The 20726-nt window shown below is 41.6% G+C and overlaps 1 protein-coding gene across 21 annotated transcripts in view; it reads right to left on the reverse strand.

Moving 5' to 3' along the window:
* elna (elastin a) overlaps positions 1 to 14800 on the reverse strand; it is a 47545-nt gene extending 32745 nt beyond the window's left edge. For 13 of the 21 annotated variants that reach the window (XM_047035837.1, XM_047035839.1, XM_047035849.1 and 10 more), the window contains exons 1-5: positions 14473 to 14798; positions 4988 to 5056; positions 4060 to 4104; positions 3157 to 3246; positions 2977 to 3003 (exon numbers count right to left, since the gene is read on the reverse strand). In XM_047035837.1, coding sequence (XP_046891793.1) covers positions 2977 to 3003; positions 3157 to 3246; positions 4060 to 4104; positions 4988 to 5056; positions 14473 to 14548 — 307 coding nt within the window. In that variant the 5' untranslated portion in view covers positions 14549 to 14798. Of the gene's footprint in view, positions 1 to 2976; positions 3004 to 3156; positions 3247 to 4059; positions 4105 to 4987; positions 5057 to 14472 lie in introns of all 21 variants that reach the window. The other 8 variants (XM_047035855.1, XM_047035842.1, XM_047035843.1 and 5 more) reach the window with 2 other exon arrangements.
* Positions 14801 to 20726: the final 5926 nt, after the last annotated feature.

The following is a 20726-nucleotide window of genomic DNA, read 5'->3' on the forward strand; positions in this document are numbered from 1 at the left end:
GAGCCAGCTACGTGTCCCCAAACACTGAATCACGCAGCAAACACACCAAATGACACTGAGAGACACACACCCATAAAAGCATAGAAAGTAAACATAAAAAACACAAACATACTTTTGTCTCTGTGACAGGTCTGATCCATGCTGATAAGAAACACGTGTCTGGCGAGACAAGTCCTTGCTGCTTCCCAACTCATCTGCTTTTGGCTGATCACCTCATCCCTGACTCATTCTTTGTGTCTCCATCTCTTCATTTCACGTTCTCTCCTTCAAACTTCAGGCCAGTGTAATATTGCATCGTTTTACCGTAATTCTCTCCCTCTGGCACTTTTGTCTGTCTATCCCTCTGATTAACTTTTCTATTATGTGGCCTTTATTTGGAAACATCTCTTTCCTTTTCCTGTTATGAAACTTGCCATTGAGAGGAGGACCTCCTCTTCTGTGGTATAAAAACATTGTCACCTTGGGCAAATTGGTGGGTCTTGTTTTTTAAATGCCAGGAAGACAGTTATGCAACATACCTCCCGATTGTTCTGCTTGTAATAATTCAACAATATGGTTACGAGAGCCAAATTCTTGTTGAAATCCTTCAATACTCATGCAGTATACCAGATTTGTGTGTCTACAGCTTAGCCTTGACGTGCTCAGAGAGTTGAGAGAATATTTTTTTAAACAGGTGTGGACGCTATCCACCCACTGACACATCCAACTCCTATCTAAACAGTATCATACTTGCATCACTTGCTGAAACAGCTAGCACGGCAAGTGGGGAATAACAATAAGATATTTCTTGTTCTGCAGTATCCCTGCTAACTGTTAGTGACAAGAGGTTCTTCCCGTAAAGCTTAACATTTGTCCAGAAACAAGCTGCTCTGTCCAGGTTGGGCAGAGAACAAGGTCCTTAATTTGTCCTTGTTTGAGGGAGGACAAGAGACCAGCTGACTTCTCTTGGAGAAGGTTGCCTTAGCGACTCCCCTATGAACGTGGACACTGACAGGATTCATGATTAGTTTAGCATTTACAAGGCCTGGCATGAGTCTGCCACGTCACTGTGATCACCAGCTGCTGTTCTCTGTAATGGGCCGTAGTGTACATCTGTGGAATGGGCCGTAGTGTACATCTGTGGAATGGGCCGTGGTACATCTGTGGAATGCACCACTGCTTCCTTCGTCCTCGAGACAGGTTTGGGTGAAAGAGATACACGTGCCAATGCTACAGGTGCCTCAGGTGCCTGTTTGCACATCTGTTGCAATGGAATCCTCTTTAAATACGTTTATAGGGAGGGGGATGACCTTTTCCTACATGTTGGCAGTCTTTGATTCCATTAGACTTGTCTCTGTCTGGCCTATTAGCCAAATGTCAGCTTTAGCACATCAGCTAATTGACATGCTGTAGATGGATCCAAGCTGCCTGTGTGAGACCCCTCAACGGATGAAATGTTGAATTGTATTTGTAATGGAAACATCATCACTGGGTGTAGAAAGGTGCTTGGGTTCCAGCCTAAGGGCCTTTGAGTGAAAAAATACACTGTGTCCAAATCTGGAAAGCTTCAGTCAAGTCATTGTTGGAATGGAAATCTCATCTGAGAAGTCGCCTTGCATCAAAATCCCCCACTGAGCAAAGAATGGACAAATCAAGATGTAGAGTGGAACGTGTTCTGATGTTATTGTGACTACCGATCTCCTCCTTTCTTTCTCTCCTTCTTTCAAATGGACGAGTAACCTTAGCCGACCTTAAATGGTTCCAGTCAAAAGATGTTACGTTTTTTTCCTGTGTAAGGTGTGGTCGTTCGTGTTACAGAGATTTATTGAGTTACAAGACCCAAGTTGCTGCATTTCTAAAAGGATTGGGAGCTTTCTGTAACACTCTCTTTGTTTCTTTTCCTTAATCTAATTTGTGCCATGGAGACTCGGGTCGACAGAGAAAAAAAAAACCATAGCACGGACAAAAGCCAGGCCGTTATTTCCCAAGCTGTGCTCTGCTGACCCCAGCCAACATCAACTTCCCTCTAATATCCCGCGTAAGGACGCTTCGCAGCTCATGGAAACTCAATGAGTTTTTAGAGAAGGAGAGGGGGGGGGGGGGGGTGGAAGTGTGAGGGGTACTCTGCAAGGAACCTTCCACATCTTATCTTCAGTTAAAACGATGAATGTGCTTTCTTATCTTTCCCGCCACATAGTGGTAGCCTAGACGGAAAGGTCTGATGTAGGTAATCAAAGATTGGCTGAGCATGGCTAATGTGTTAATACTGTGCACACTGAAATAGAGCATAAAACAATATTTACAGTATCAGAGATGGTATCAGAGATGACGGCAGTGCACTGTTTCAATGAGGAGGCTTCCAGACATTGTGATATTGTGAGTGCCTAACATTACAATAACATTCATCAGTGCGTTACCACCATTGTTTGGCGGGTGATGATGGGAGTTTGTACTCTGCCAATCATCACTCAGTCCAAAACCGCAAAGCTGGAGTGGAAGGGTCTCCCTTTTCCTCATCAATGGAATGCATCGCTCACACCCAAACAGGACATCCCAAACAGATGCCAGATTGGTGTGAGTGAACCGTGATGAAAATAAAGGGATGACGAGGTGATGTTGGTGACGGCTTAGCCGAGGGGCTGTTGCTGCTGCGCTACCCACCAACCTACCCAGAATGTACTTAACTGCGCTCTGGTCTACACAGTTCAACCCACTTCACCTACATCACAGCCAGATATCATCATGATTTCCTTCCTGATATAACACTTCAATAAGATGCTCCATAAACAATGTGCATGGTTTTTCCTAGTTGGGTGCATAACAGGATGTTCTAGCTTATTGCAGCGTATTGCACTCTACAATATCTGCCACCTGCACTCCATACATGTATATGGTATTGTATCCTAGATAGCGATAGCAGACTCTTCTGTGCCCTGAGTAATGGAAACCAATGCTACAGCCAACTGTACATGGTGAGCAGCAACTTTAAAGACTTACCAGGTTTGGGGGCCTTTCCACCAGCCCCTGTTGGACAGAGCAAACAAACAGAGTAACAATTCAAGTTCTCATTAAACATTCTTTCTCAGAGTCCACAAGTTCATGCAATCATGAGCAGCATTGTGTGTATTAAAAAAGCACTGGAATATTGTTAGAAAAGTCCTTGGAAGGACCACTCACCAACTCCAAGCCCCCCAGCTCCTAAACCACCCGCCCCGACACCTCCAGGGACTAGACCGCCAGTACCAACACCTCGCCCTCCATAGCCTCCTGCTCGAACGACAGCACAGGTCAAATACACCCCCTACTTCCACCTCATCATCATCATCAGTTAGCAGCTTGTAAGACTTCTCTCACTCTATAGCCAATGTCTAATACTGCTACGTGGCCATGTTAGGCTTTTATAGGTATGAAAACAACAATCTGTAAGAGAGTCTAATGCCTGCACACCTCATAATAGCACCTGGTAAACTGTCTTAATGACAGTGGTTGGGCCTGAACACTATGCTTTGACACACAACAATGTCATTACTATCGTCGTAACGGAGCTATTCTTAGTTTTTTTGTGGACAGAAAGAGTTAGAACCCCCACCATCTGTTCTACTCTGGTGACTAAACCGTTACCAAAAGCAATTCTGCAGATGTAGACAAAATGTTGCCAAAATGCTGCCCATTCCAGCAGTATGTAAAACAGCTCAAGTGTGGAGAGCAACAGTAGTTGATGTGGTTTCCTGGTCAAGCGCACAGTGAAGGGCATGTGGTGTGTGCAGTGATGAGTGCATCTGCTATATCTATACACTGGCTGCGATGGCTGAAGACTGGTGTGCTACCCACTTCAGTCTATTTTGAGTAAAACAGAATGGTAAACCTGTGTGGAAAAATTAAACTTTGCCAACAGAGATTGTTTGAAATAGTGGCACACTTAATTTACAATAGTGAAGTTTACACAAAACATCGCAGATTTCTTCCACAGTTGCAATATGACTAACACCCACTCTTGGAAGTAAATGATATCTACAATAACAAAAGAACAAGTAACAGTATACAGTTATGACAGTTAGTAGTCAAGTGTTTTATTCTCACCTCCTGTTTTTGCTGGTTTGTATCCCGCTGGGACACCAGCAGCTCCTTGTAAAACAACAGACAAAGAGTTATGTTACATAGAAAGTGTAACCATTTTTGATTGAAGCTCCCAAAATCCTCCTTCCTGAATGCCGATGTAGATCATCTGCTCACTCTGGGTTTGTTGAGTGGTGGACCTGCTGAGATATCGTTACACCAGGACCACATGGGTAGCCCAGGGGGGCTTGCATCTCTAAATCTTTGCTGTTACAAAACACCTTTGGAAGTGTTGAGAGCTTGGCATTGGAACTTTTACATTGTATTTCAACCTGATTTATGGCCTCATGTTGCTAAAGATCACCACTAGGGCTCATCCAGATGGAACATTTACAATGGGAAACAGTACCCCACAATGGAAAAACAAAAAATAATTTTTTTTAAAGGAATAACCAGGATATATGGTTCGGACTTTGACAGTAATGGTTTGTGGCACACATGAGTAAGCCGTTTCGGACCATTGCAAACGCTGGGCTCGGTGTGCCCATTTGGAGGTGTGTGCTTCAACTGTCCGGATGGTTGTTAAATATTTTACACGTTCAACACCAGTGAAACCAAAAAGCCACAGCCTTTAGTGGGTATAGAGTGGGATAAAGTTTGTTGTCAGTTGGTGTGTGGTTCAGACCGAGACATTTTGTACAGTACAAGGCAAACTGCTGTCTTGTGTATTGCCTATATATTCTATTTATGAAGGTGATTCTAACCTTAATGTTGTAAGGTTCTGACTTTTGTAGCTGTGAAATACAAGAAATACAACTGGAGTGTCAAAAGGGATAGTTGTCACCAGAAACACAACAAGTAAAAACTTATTATATAACCTATCTATGTACAATAATTGATATACATTTCTGTACTGGGGACATGCTGGAGAAGGATAAGAATGCCATGTTACCTGGATAGAGGCCAGCGCCTGGTCTAGCACCTCCAGCTTCGATTCCAGTCCCAGCCGGCACATACACACCTGCAAGCACAGAAAACATGGATGTTCTGGCTTTTTTATGGCCCTCAAGTAAGTCTACTTCCAAAGTCAAGTCTGGTCCCAAAGCATCAACCGAAGTCTATAGCCCCCAGTGGAACTGTGTTGTCTTCAAGGACAATCCATTGAACAGACTGGTTTCACCAACCTTACCTCAAACAACTGTCATCCTACTATAACTCGGTGTCTGGTTCAGGTAGGGAGACTCAGTAGTACGTTACAACACACTTTATTGGGAATACAAACACATTGGCAAATATGCTTCTGCTCGCACTGGCTCTCTTCTGATAACCCACTGGGACACTGTCTCCACATCCGTGGCAGAGAGTAGTGATAAAATTCCCCCTTCAGATAGAAAGCGAGACACAACCAAGGATGGAGGCAACAAGGAACTAGAGCAATGTCGGAGTGCAGGAGAGCTCCTGGTGAGAGAGCTCCCTGGCTGTAAAGTGGGAGTGTCAAGACTGCGTGACATGATGGTGGTGCTAACTGACAGCGCTAAGGTCTCCGCATGAACAAGCTCGGCCTGATTCTCTTCGACCCTCACCTTCATCCATCAACAACATTCCTATGATGTAGGACATCAGGAAACAATGGCAGTAAGAGCCATGGCCAGACTTTGCTTGTCTGATGGTCTGAGAAAAACCCTTTTTGTTTTGATTCTGATGAGGTATTGCAGTTGGAAAGCCTCTTTCACCAGGCCTCAACACAGCATCCCCCCCCCTGCCCCGTTCTCTCCTGATTATTGGCCTCTTCTCCGAGCAATTCCTGAGATGGTCGTTCTGGATCCCAGACACAGTGGCCTCATGTGTGGAAGGAACAACAACAGAAACAAAGAAGGGGAGGAGAGAGAGAGAGAGAAAGAGGGGGGGGGAGAGAAAGAGAGGGAGGGAGGGAGAACACTTGAGTTGTTCTGGGAGGACTTACATCCCTCCTATGGGACCGGTGAGCTCAGGCTGCAATTATAAAGTTATATTTTTGAAGGAAAAACCTGGTTTCCATCACAGAAACGTTGTGTACTGTAGTGAAGATTTTAAGATGATGAGGATTATGTTTAATGAGCATGACATGTGTTGGGAGGCCAACTAATTTAACTTATCAAAGGCCTCAATGTGTTCCTTAGTGGGAGCACTGGGACTCTAGTGTTTTAGTATTTTTTTCACTGAGGGCAGCATCTGGAGGTAAAATCTATTTTACAGTCTGAGTTTGGTCATAGGAGGACATGAGGAGAGGTTCTCTGGATATAGTATGGATACAACAGAAGAAATACTTTGTAGTTGTGTTGTAAAGAAAACAACTGGGGAAGTGGAACATGGAAATAAAGAGAATGTGCATGTGTGTCTAACCAGCATAATCAGGCCAGTCGGCTTCTATACTCGTGGTGGAAAGATACTGTAAATCCACAAGCATTGATGCAGGGAGAGGTGAGCCCTATTTTTCCTAAATCCCCATAAGTCACACATCTAAAGCCGATTGGAAAAGAGGGGGAAATATTTGGTCTATCTGGTCTGTTTTTGTTTAGCATATTATATTCTCAACCAAGGTCTGTGCCCAGCGGGATTTGTATGATTCATTGCAGCAATAGTGTTCCTTACATGTTTTTATCCCGATGGTTTCATTTTGAAAACATCATGTTTAAGAGCACAAATGGCCGTTTTTGAGTGATAGTTTGTTTGAAAGAGCATGGCAGATGTGTCCTTGGATAACAAGTGACCTCACGTTTGAATTTGTGGACAGACAAACGAGAGGATGCTCTCAAACTGTTTGTAATTGGGACAGTGAGAGAACTTCAGTATGATGGAAGAGACAGTTTGGCCATTTACAGTTTGACCTTGAACACTCGATTACGGGCTAAGTGTTGAGAACTTGAACGACGAACACAAAGTTTGTTCCTTTCTAAAGAAAGGGAGGAATATAATAAAACGTATAATTCATTCAAAGTATATTTACAGGCTAATGTGTATGTTTGTGAAATAGCGTCAGTGTATGAGCATATTGTGAGAGCGAGGGGATGACAACCAAGTCATAGCTGACACTGTGTTTGGGGAAGGTTATGTGAATGTATATAAAGTGCATGCAGACTCAGTTCATCCTTGCCCACAGTGGTTGGCAGCTGCAAGGCAGAGAATCCTGAGGTACAGTAGAGTGCCACTTTGCCAACGAAGCATCACTTATTCTTCACTGCAGCCTGGCCAGGACTTCATTTCACAATCAAAGGGAGGATTTCCTGTCCCATGGTTGAGGAAGAGGGCACAGGGAGTGTTTGTCTGCTCCAATTGTTTCTTCTTGTCAGAATCCTGTTGCAGCACTGCACTGTATCACACCATGGGGAGGTAACACAGGGAGCGCTGGGTTCATGTTGGCCTCTACTTAGTAACTTTCCTTTGCTGGGAATTGATTGGTTTCATATAATCTTATAATCAAATTAAAACAACTGTCATTGTGTGGTGCTCATCCTACAGTGTGTGGATTCTCTTTGGTATGTATTGTATGCCAGCAGTCTTTAGTTTAGCTGTATGTGTATTTGATTAATACGGGTCGGACTGGCCGTCGGGAGAGTCGGGGGATTTCCCGAATGGCCGGTCAAACAGCCGCGGCATAATGCATTTTTTGTTAATAATAATACACGGCCGCGGGCCGGTCTGCGCTTCAAAGTCCCGTTTTTCAGTCCCAGTCCAGAACTGAATACAGGGTAGGAGTTTGGTAAGAATTTGATAACAGTACAAGGTTTCAAGAACAAACACACAGTACCTAAACCTGTTGGCGTACATCCAACATGTATTTAGTCTGGGATGATATACCTTGTTTTGGGATTTCTTAGTCGTTACATTGTTATTTTGTGTTTAGATTGGGACGTTTTATCCACCAAATGTTGACTAACAGATGGAGAGGGTGTAGCCGCGAATGTTTAGTTTGCACATTTAAGTATTAGCCAGATGAATAAGCAAGGACATGTTTACCTACTGATAGCTGGCAAAGATTTTTATTTGGTTCTTTCATTTGAGAATAATATCTATGCCGGAGACATACAGCCAGACCAAACAAATTCAACATCTAACGGCTCAGTACAAATGAAAGTGGTCATTTGACAACTCGTTTTTAGTCTTGTATGGCCTGGGTTTATTGGAAATGTGTTAGCAAACACATTCACATACTGGAACAACTAATGACTTTTAATGACTGAATGGCAAACATATTAGCTATTTATATGTAAGAGCCATTTTTTATGTCCACAATTTGTTCAAATGAAATGGATGGATTTTCCCCTATTAACTCCTTTGCTAAAGACTGACAACCACTTTAAAGGCGTTAGTGACATGATATATGGGCCACAGTTACAGCTAGCTTGTGAGTAATGCTGTGTTTTCAGGACCCTTCACTGTGGGTGTCTAATAATTGGTCATTTTAACTGTATAATTAATTGCACAGGACTCACATGGAACACACGCACAAACACAGACACACACACAGACACAGACACACGGACAGACACACACCCACACAATGTGATTGCTGCATCCCCCACCCCTTGTGAAAGACTCGGCGTCGTTACATTTGTGATCCCACACAGTCCCTTCTCTTCTTTGAACCTAGGAAATACATGTGACTTGTTCATTACCATCACCTAACCTTCCAGCATTGACCATCCATCTATCTATTCACTACATCATTCCAAGCACAACCTGGAGTGGTGATCTAGTCCAGAGGAGATCTAGTGCGGTGGAGAAGACTGCAGATTCTGGCACTTGTACATCGACCGTTATCAGACTTGTGGCGTCTTGCCGACTTCTTGTCACCATTTTGCATTATATTTTCCAGAGCACAGAGAAGCAGAGGGGTCAAAGAAAGAGAAAAGAGACATTAGTAAATCAAACTGATAGTCCCCCCCCCCCCCACCCCCGCCCCTCGCAGCTCCTCCACCTGTCCTTTCCCCAGTCAAGCCAAGGCCTCCATGCCTCCGCCTTCCTGACACATCTGCGTAGCAGAGCATCAATGTGAGGTATGCAAAGTCAAATAAACAGACGACACACAGACGGCACTGTTATAAAAAGGGGATGGTGAGATTCTGATCTAGTCGTCATCATCCCTCCATCTCCAGCCTTTCAGTATCTTGAACCCACCAGGGGTTAACATGTGGCTGATCTCTATAGGATTCAGAAAAGTAAAGTGTAAAAAAACACCAACAGCTGCAAATTCCTCCTACGTGACGGATCAGAGATTTTGAAGATGGTGCACAGAACATGACAGAAATGTTAACTGTGGATATGATACTTCTATGAAATCATTAAAGGGTATTTGAATATTGTGTGTATTTTGACAGGATTCCAGACATACTGTACATATGTTCTTTTGATCCTATTCCAGACACTTGAAGGAAGTATGGCATGAAGTGTAGTTAAATGACAAATGATTACAGGTCTGTGGGCAATCATAGTTCTTATTAACTAATGATAATAGGGACATTTTTGTAATGGGAATATGAGATCAGTTACCTTATGAGTTCTATTGATATTGGTAAGACACAGGCCAGGAAGAGTGTTCCATATCGAGTGACATTCTTATTTGGAAGATTGCCACCCAAAAAAAAGATAACACCAGCCTATGCAAATAGGGAAATCTATAATAGCCTGAATCTAAAATAAGATAATTTCAAATGTTCTCTGTGACATAAATCATCTCCTTTGTCTGGATATAGGCATGTCCAGATTCACCCTGTATCCCAGCAAGCACATAGGCCCTGCATTTAAGACACTTGACAATGCATAAAAAATGTCCCAAATCTGTGACCTCAACTTTTTTCTAGAGGACATAATTCGTTTTTAAAGGGTAAAAACCTGTAGACTGAACTTTGATTAACCACCATAGCATACTATGTATGTGAGAATGAGAAATAGTCCAATAAATATTTGTATGTAATACCTGTGCTCTTAAAAAAAAAAAACATTTAATAGAATTCCAAGGTTTACATCACTGTTTTAAACCTCAACTGAATCATGTGTAAGACGCATTAACCCATGTTTATTAGAGAAACATCTGTCACATGAATGTATGGAACGTATATGTAAGAACAGCGTGCTATTTTTTTCATGCCAGATGACTTTCATGGAATTGACGTAATGCATTTAATTGAAGGTTCCAATTGGTAGTTAGTCTTCAAGAGTGTTTTAGCCATGCCTATCACTATGCCTGTACTGATAAAGGGACATAATATTTATTTATTAGTTTGTTTGTCAACATATTCGTTTTTTTGTGTATTCATCCGCCTCTCGCTTGTAAAGAAAGAATAACAACATACTGTAGGATTTTTTTCTTATGTTGCTCTTAACATTGCTGTTTAAAAGCAGGACACCTGAGGTATAAGACAAATATTTGTAAAAAACGTCATTTTTACAGGGCTTTATGATGGTCATAAAACAAACACTGACAACCTGATATGAATGTCTCACAGATGCACGTTCTATAGGAGCCCGGGATCGGCAATTACATTTTTACAAGGCCTGTTACTGTACTTCAGGATCTGTTGCCTAAGGGTTAATAGCAGACATGGGAGATCATGTAGTGGCCAGTGGAGGGTCAGAAAGGGCCCATTCCTGAGAGGGCCTTGTCTCAGAGTACTGGCTCTCTTGGACAGTTCAGCTCACAGCACACAATCTCATGAGGTCTGCTTGCCGAATAGCTGGAATGAATCATCTGGGCCAACGTGCTTCTTTTTTCAACACTTGGCACAGGTAGCCTACAGACCAAACATCTCCTGAGAGACACATGGTTTGACATTTACCCACAAACCATTACATGGGGAGATGCAAACCATGCAAGCAGGTCTCATTCCTTCGAATGGTCATTACGTTGGATGGCAGGACCGTGCTGCAGTGTAAGTGTTCAGCAGCGTTATGAGTGCAGTCATACGGGATACATTTGTAAAGGAAAAAGGTTGCAATAAACAGTATCCGTGTTACATACACAACATAATAAAAAGGGATGTGTGTACACCATCATGCTACACCCTGGATATTTCCAGCACAGATCTTTTATGTTGTCCATCTTAAAGCTAATTATACATCCCAACCCTGATCTGATTATTTACAACACCTATAACATAGATAGTGAAAACGGTGACTCTCGATTCATAACTAACTTGCCAGTGATCACTCTGCAGAACTATGGGTTCTGTTCTATATGCAATCTAGCCCTATGGTGTCACATTAATCCGGATAGCTGTTGCTGGCAATCCACTTAATACAGGATGGGATTACTGCCAGAGTGGTGCTCAAAACATGTGCCTCCATTAAAGCCTTAAACAGCACTCACAGATAATCAGATTGGGAGTCCACCAACCAGTGGGGCAACGCTGCAATTCAGAACAAGTTTTGCCTGACATCCAGGTGTGCCACCGGATATGCCATGATTTCATTCACCGTCAACTGTGGCCAGGGGAGTGTCACTGATGGCAACAATTAATGGATTAAATTCCTCTGAAGTCCAGGGACTGCCTGCCTTTTAGCCTGGCTAAAGCCAAAACAGGCAAATTGGCTTCCAGTGCTGCAAAAGAAAGTAATTCTTATGAGACTGGAAGGAACAGAGCTATTATTTTTTTCTTTTGATCCTCTGCCGATTTCTGCTTGTCAGGCATGTGTCATTAACCGCTTTTGTCATAAAACAGAAACTAATGACTCTGGCATCAGTTAGTGAGTCCGTCATTTGGATCTCTGTACTAAAGCAACGGACATGGAGGCGTGAAAATGGAACAAAGTGAGATTCACTACACTCTTGACATTACGCATGTAAAAAGTGAACATGCTCTGATTACATTTGTGTGATGGAGCACAGAGGACAGGAGAGGATAGATGGAATTGTATTAATCTCGAGAAGTATGATAGTTTACCCACTTGGGTCTGGTCTCTAATTGCCTTGTGTTTAAGGTGAAGTTCAATATGTATGACAACAGATTAAAGCCCCCACAAAATAAATTCAACTACTTAAAAAGTCTGTCAATTAATTTAATCTTGTTCTCACTTTTCAGTTAGAGATGCTGACTGAACGGGTTTGAAAATGACAGCTTTGCAGAAGAAGAGGTCACTGAGTCCAAGTTGTCTTTTCAGATTTATTTTGATCAGGATAACATCCCGTTCACTGTATCCGTCTGACAGATGTTGTTTGTTTGTGGAATGCAAGGAAGATCAGTCTCTCCCAAAGTAGGGCAAAGGAACTGATGACACATTTGAGCATTACAGTACCTGCTGAGGGTCGCAGGGTCATATGACGAGAGACATATTTATTAACAAACCCCTTCCCCAACCTTCCCTCTTGTATCATAACTCACTGACACATGGAGAAAGAAAAACATTCAGAAGAGATTTTCACCCTGGGAATCCATTTGGAGTGCATGACCAGAGAACAAGCAACATTTTCTCTATTAAACATAAAAAAAGGTGATTGGGTGTTAATAGGGTTCATGTTACTTGCAAATAGTTTTCACTTCCTTGGACAAGTCTACTAGGTGGTTTCTCAACTATGTGCTCCCAGACACAGAAGGAGCTGGTTTCAGCACCCTGGGAAAGAGTGATATGGATGGTTTTTACGTTCACAAGAGATCAAAGTTGGTCTCCAAAGCCAATATTGATATTCGCTGGCTCTTTCGTATGCTGTAAATTCTGCCAGGGCTAGTCTCGACAGCTGAACTTAGATCTGTTTGTTTCCGTCATGGCATTTGGCTGACAGTTATGGTTGGTGCAAAGATGAGGGTGGAAAATGCTGCCATGGCAAAAAAAGCAAAAGGCTGTTTTTTTTTATCGATCATGAAATATAGCAAGTGAATTGCAGATGAATGAGGTTTATGCAGACTTGTCAAAGTTCAGTCCAAAAAGGATTTTGAATCAAACTATCATGACTGATCACTACCTTAACTGTTGAGACTGATTGTTTATCTCAAATGTCTGGCGCACTACGTTTCTATTCTGTGTCTAAATAAAAACCTCCATTAAAACTTCATCTGACATAGTTTGTGAGAATACTTACCAACAGCTGTGGAACAGATACATTAATGAGAGCCGAAAAAATTATTTTGAGCAAATAAATAAATCAGTAGAAAAGGACTGGCTGGGCTGAAAGAACCAAGTCCAGACCTTCATGCTTTCCAATTGAAGGCTAAACAACTCCAGTTGCTTGTGGCCAAGGAACAGAACAAGAACAAAATCAAAACAGGGAGGGATGGAGAGAGAGTGAGCTAGAAAGAGAGAGTGGAAACTCAAAGCTCGACGGACAGAGTGGAAAGCTTCAGAGCTGAAGGTACAACTTTCACCACGCTCCCCTTCTCTCGACAAATAGATAAGCTAAACCTCAGATCCACATACATTACATGCGTCCCAGAAACATTTGAGCAGAACAGCCATGTAACTTCAGTAAGAGCCAAAGCTGTCGAGATAGAGCCCACACATGCTCAGATACACACTTCTGTCCAGATGGGAGTTCATTATGGGTGATTCTATATGATGTAGCTGACTAGAAAGAAGAACCAGCTGGAGTCTTCTCTCGCGCTGAATATGCTGGGAGATGAGACGGGCTTTCAATGAAACTGTACAGAGCCTGCCTCCTCCAGTGCACTGCACAGTTCATTGACTTAACTCTGAGCCTGTTCTCACATGATTTAAAATGTATGTGATTAGAATAATTGAAAATCTAATTTTCCCATGAGAAATGTAGCTTTGCCATGATAACTAAGTCACAAAATATTTTTGATTAATTTGTTGTAAGTTTGCAACGTCTGTTGTGATAGTTACTTCCAGTTCATTACTGTAACAAATGCAATGTGGCTGCAGAGTTGATTAAACCTATTTTGACACTGAATCTAAGGAAGGAATGCTCTCTAAAACACCACTGAGGAGCTCCCCAGGGATGAATATCTGGACTGTATTAAGCCTCAACTACAAGAACACAGCACATGCAAATGTGGAGCAGATTACAATTGTGTTTCAAATTATGCTACAGAGAACGAAGTTCTTCATCTGCACTGTGATGGAATAGAATGTTTTGCGAACTGAAAGTGGAATGGAAAGTTTGACTGAAATGATGTTACTCACTTGGACACTTGGACAGAGGATCAGATAGACTAAACATTCATCGATCATCCCAAGAGGTGGGTGACAATATTATAATCAAACTAATCTAATAATAAAACATCGACCAAATCACACAGGGGATCAGTTGTTCAAATTATTAGTAAGGGCATAATGGCAATGTCAAACGAACCTTTATAGATGCATGGTTCCCCGAACATGAAATATTAAAATGTATATTAACACCAACACAAGTAGGATAAACAATTGTCAGGACAGAACTCTGCACCTGTTCAGAAACTGCCAGAGGCAGATGTCACACAAAAGTTTAGTGAGTAGCACACTTACCTCCTTGAAATGTGGGTTGAATCAGAACTAGGAAGAAGAATTTGTGGATGAGGGATAGAACCTTCCTGTTAGCCATCTCGTTTCAAAATACACCACCCCTCAGCTTATCGGCTGGTTTTATTCTCCTCTGGCTCCTTATTCTCCTTCCCAGCAAGCTAAATTCGTTTAAGATTAAAAAAAGAAAAAAAAAAGTAGAAAAACGACATGAGACAAGACGTAATTAGGAGAGGGCAAAGACTTTCTATGGATCACGTTGCTTTTTTCCCTCTCCTATATCTGGTGTGGCTGTTTTTATTCTGGTCACTCCTGCCAACAGAGCAGACTCTAGAGAGCTGCCAAAAGAGAGGGAGAGAGAGGGAGAGGGGATGAGAGAAAGAGAAGAGAGAGAGAGAGAGAGAGAGAGGGGATGAGAGAGAGGAGAGAGAGATGGAGAAAGAGAGTGAGGAGGGAGATTAAAAAAAAGACAGAGGGAACAGAATGAGAGGAAGTCTGTGTGTGTGTTTGTGAGAGAGATAGAAAGCGAGAGAGACCCCCTCCTTTCCACTCCACCTTATCCAAAAATTGTCTGCCAGACATTCGCAAGGATTGAGAGGACTTATCTATTAAAGCAAAAAAGCAAGAGAGAGAGAAAGAAATTCAACTAGTAACACAACTTGGGAAGTAACTTCTTTCCACCTCTGTTTTCCTCCTCTTTATCCAAAATAAGTTTAAAATATTTATCTGTAGCCGCTCTAATGTTATAATTCTGTAATGTTATAACAGCTATAATGCTGTTAACCTCAACACTGGAACCATGAAGAACAGTGAGAGTTTGGTCAACTAAAAAGCAAGATGAAAAAACATCTCAGATGAGATTAAATCAGACACACAGCCTTAAGATACCTGTCTGGATGTGTAAAACCACTGTGTTTCTAGCAGAGTAGTGGGAACTAAATCCCTATCACAAAGAAACCCTTTAATAAACATCATACAGTTTTTGGTTTGACATCTAACAGGATAAATATTTAAACAGACAAAAATGAATATTGTCACCTCCCACTGTGAATTCACCAGGTTGGGTAAGTAAGAAAGCAAGGTGCAGACCATCTCATTCTCAACCTTGGCATAGCTTGACAATCGCCTACTGTCCTGTGGTCGCTTGCCAGGATAGGGACAAACTTCAACACCATCCATCAGCCAGGAAGGCATCGTGCCGACATATTCACGACCAACGCTACCTGTGGGGACTCGGCAGAGCAGAGAGACCTCTGGGCAAAGATCACTCCCTCCTACTTGCCCTGGATCTCAGAAAGCATTTTGCTCATGGCCAGGATTCCTCTTTTATGAGAATTTCCAGGGTCAGAGCGCACCATATTGTACAGGCATTAAGAATAGTGAATCAAGCTACCGTTTTTTAGGTAGTACAGACGTGGCTTTAATACCTTCACAATCGCGCATCATTTTAATGGTGTATGGGTGAGTCATCTCTCTTGACTGTTCATGCACCAATTAAAATACAAAGTCCCTTAATAACTCCGGAAAAAGTGTTTTTCAGAACCAAACATTCTACCTATGGACTCTGGTATTCCCTATGGTATTTAACAAATTAAGTCAATTTCCAGGTTTAAAAAAGGATCAAAAAACTTTTTTTAAGAACATCAACATCATTGTAGACACATTGCGTCAGTTAACGTTTTGTGTAGATAACTGAAAGATGCAGCACATCACTGACACGAGAGATCCTCTCCAAACACCTGTGTGCGCCTTCACATCGGCATCTTGGCAAGCGCAGTCATTTCTTTCCAAAAACTTTGCTGTTGACATGCTTGTCAGTTCATCTTTCTCTTGTCACGGGAGATATTTTTTAGATTTGAGGGAGAGGGAGTGAGCGGGGTTACTTATACTGGCAAGACTCAAAGCCAAACTAATTTTTCATTCTGACTCCTGACAATCCTGACAGCCTATGCACACGTTCAAATAGAACTTGTGGTCCAAGATATTATTTTTCATAGATGCAAAATCCTTTATTGATGATCAATATTCCCGCATGCCTGATAAGTGGAGCTCCTACTGGTGCTCCACTTGTTACCCGTCAGAAATAAACAGGAAAGGACTTTGTTGAAGTAATGCCCAGGTAGATCTAACATGCCTTCAAATAAAATGCACAGTTTTATGTGTATTAATTAGTTTAGCTTCTTGCACATGAGCCTCAGTAAACCGTAGGACAACATTACGTAAAGGTAGGTCAGTGTGCCAGTCTCCATAGATAGGGGGAGATTACAGGATCTCTGGATTCTGAACATATGACTATGACTGCACAAGTACAATACTGTCTCAATACAATAAGTCTTGTAAGAATGAATCAACAAAGCAAATTGCTAAGTGATGATAGTGACCACAAAAAATAGAAAAATATGCTGTTTTGCAATGAACACAAGGAAATCGGTCATAGTCAATAAATCTTCAAAACTCTCGAACAATAATTCAAATAAAGAAACAGTTGAAGAGTTCCGTTCTGTCATGGCTACAGTAAATCATTAGTTACCACCCAAGGCACTATGTGGACATCTGACCTCATGCCACATCCTGCACAACATCATTCTTCCAATGTTTAACTTTAAGACTAATGACCCCAGCTGACTAGCCTGTTTGGGAAGCAGGAGTGTGTTTTGGAAGGATGGACTGTTTCTTCATTTTTTCCCCCTGTCGAAATCTCTATTTTAGCTAATGTCTGATGATCCTCCTTTGGGCTAGACTGAATAGTGTTTTTGCCAAAATGCTGAGGTTGTACTGTATGCAGACATTGGGGGAGGGCAGCTAGGGGTCACACAGACCTGAGAGCCAAATACATTGTTAGAGTGTACTTCATGAGATTACTGAAAATATTGAAAACATTTGAGGAAGAGGAAATGAATGTATGTTGCAATGCAAAATGTAAAGTGGATGGGGTACACATGTGAATTTTAGACACTGAAGAAACTCATCCTGTTTTTAGATTGTGTACTTACATCTTGAGTACATTAATCTTTATGGATCAATAGATATTTTAGGAATCTGAAAGGACTTTCACCTAGTAATTACAGATAATGTGTTTCTCGACCAGTGTGTGCTCCAGTATGTCACTAATATTTAGAATGACAATGAATTAAGACTATATATTCTTGTGCACTTGGCACAAGTGCAGTGATACTTACTAAACTGTTGGAGATTATTGTTTGATTGGAAAACAAAATCTAAAAGCATATAGCCAAATTTGTAAAATTGTCTGATAATAACCTAGACATTTCAAAAAATCTGCCGTGCATTTTGGTATAATGCCTTCCATCATACACAATTACAGAAACAACCCTTTTTTTGCCCTGGCTACAAATAAATTAGTTTGGGCTGTCATTGGTTTTCTTTGGCATATTTTGCGGGTTTATCTAAACATATGATAAAGTCATTTCTTTCTATGAACATGATACTGACTGACAGACCCAAAATCCATAGTGATGCAGACCTTGTAAAACATATCCAAAAGCTTTGATCCATGTTGGTTCCGGGTTAATTTGTGGACACAAGAGCGCTGGATTGACCAGACCACCCCCCTGCTCACTTGTGGTGACATTTTTTGGCATGTCAGGATGATGTGCAGATGAAACATATCTAATACATAATGCAACATTTCAGCCAGCCCTGGGAGGACCAACAGAGGGTATAACATCTCATCTTAGAGAAAATGCAAGTCTGGGACGTAATAAAAATGACAATCATACAATGAGGGTATTGGTGTGATTAATGTGTGCCTAGTCATTGGTTGCCACTCACTGCAGTCACTAAAATAACATAATTTTGGTCCAGGATTAGTAAAACATGTTTGGCATCTATAGCTGCTCAATCAAGGCAGCAATGTGAATAATTACATAAACAACAAAGCAGTCATTTCAGTCAAGTGTCAATACAGCCAAGTCTGTGAGCAATCAGTGGCAACAGGCCTTCAACAGAGTATGAACAGTACAGCCTATTTGGATGGGGACTCACAACCTTAAAGGCAGCAGGACGTGTTGTTCTAGGCTAATAGCTGAGCTATACATAATCTATGACCAATATTTATAAAGCCCCTGGATTTAAAATACTAATGGATTCTTTAAGGTAAACCTAAACTAAATTACCGAATTAAACCAATTTTAATTTCATTGTCAAAAGGTTCTGGTTGGGACAATTTGGATTGGTGCTGTTCAACAAAAAAGCTTAAAGCTCAGCTAATTCAGCCTTCATACCCTTATATAGGTGACATCCAATCAAAACCCAAACCAACTAGTACAGAAGACGCTAGACATGCCAGCTCTGCGCCTAAATAGTTTCCGGATTAGATGTGTTTGGGAGAATAATCGTGCTATGTAGTTGACGCTTTTGATGAAGACCACAGTCCAGTTCTAAATGACAAAACTCATTCATTCATTGTCACACACACAATTATATCATGCAGAAGTTATAAATCCAGTATGTTTCCCTATCAGAAACACATTGGCTTGTCCTGCAAAGAAAAGTGGTTGCTTCGAAGAGTCTCAGGTTCAAAAAACACTGATACAGATGGGGTCATTTTCCTGCGGTTTACTTGAAGCATGAGAGGAAATTAAGGCTAAACACTTTTTGCTGCAGACTGGTACAAAGATCTTTTGTTCACTTCACAAGTATTTACGTCTTTACTGTGAGGTACTGCAATGACTTGACAATGAGATAGTTCTCGTCCAAAAATCACAGATTGAAGTTGGCCGGAGCTGTGGAGAAACCTGCACGTTGCAACTCAACATGGAATGTGTTTTCAGTGGTCTTCAGGTCCTATGAACCTATGCAGGTTGATATGAACTTCGTTAAACACATTCATCTCAGAAGTTATCACACATCTCACCTCCTGGATGCTATGGATTAGACTCGAAAGGGATTAACCCTAGAGTACCAAAGCTCCAGAGTGTCATTGCACTGTGTAGATGGTGTTTCCATGGATAGGATTGTCAACATAAAAGGCCCTCTGTCACCACCAAGCATAGTAGGGCAGAACTGAACAGGGCCCACTGGCTAGCCTCCAGATTCTCCAGGCGCCCAGACCACCCTCCAGATGTTGGTGCTCTGCAATGACATTACCACCTCCATGATGCAGGGTATGATGTGTGTTTCATTCAGTCTTGGGCTCCAAGACTACAGCGTTGACTGTGCTGTCAGACCCAGAGGCTGTAGCACGGGTTGGATTGTGTTCAACTCCAAACTATGTGGACTTATTGGGAGATCTTTCCCTTTATTTTGTGATTTTGAGAATCAGTTCAGTGCTGGATAGCTTTAATGTGATCTTCCTGTATGACTCAATGAAATGGTATCATGTGGTTTGATGTAGAACATCAAGTTTTTTTTATTGATTAAAGAATGTAGCAGATTTTAAATAAACAATACACAGAGAGTAAACTAAACTATGGAAGATGAATGACTGCCACAGATGGTCACTTATTTTCCCTCTAAATTGAATCCTTTTCTAGATCATTAGTCAATGGCATTCAAACTCTGTTGGGTCATGGGATCTAAATAACCGTATCAGTATAAAAGCTCAATTTGGTAGAGATTTTGTTCGGGGCCAGAGGGAGAACTGTAGGCCTTTACATTGTTTGAAGTCACAGAATAACGGACTTGTATAAGCCCACATATGTTACTGTAAATGAATTCAATTTACTTCAGAGCTCATATTATCCCAATTATCCCTATAGTCCCACTTGACCTATAACCTTCTCTGTCTATAAAGTCCCCATTTTTTTCCATGCCATATTTTGCCCACTGTACACTACATTGCCCCACCCAAAGTCTAGCCTCGTATTTTATCCCTTTTCCAACAAAAATGAAACTTTTGGCAAACTGAAGCAATGACATCAGAGTCATAACACTAATACTGATATAATTAGAATGTTTGGGGAATGTTCGACCTGGGACTTATCAGCAGATTTCTCAGGGCCTGTTAGAGAAACAGATGCATGTGGGCCCTGTATGGTGCTGCCACAGAGAGAGGGGACAGAGAAAGAGCTTTATATGTTCCAAGTTACAATATGCTGATGAAAGCTCCTTTCAACAACTCACCATGCAGAAACAGGCGTGTCGGAGATACCACAACCTTAAGTGAAAGGTCAATGTATGTGGTTCTACAGAACCAATGCATCTTACACCAATATGCCCTCAAAATACTTCACTCGCTGCTTTTGACTGTTCCCTTACAAAAGAAAAGTTACCCACAGACAGAAAATAAAGCTGAGAAT

This window comes from Hypomesus transpacificus, chromosome 15 (genome assembly GCF_021917145.1).
Source record: "Hypomesus transpacificus isolate Combined female chromosome 15, fHypTra1, whole genome shotgun sequence".
NCBI classification, from domain to species: domain Eukaryota; kingdom Metazoa; phylum Chordata; class Actinopteri; order Osmeriformes; family Osmeridae; genus Hypomesus; species Hypomesus transpacificus.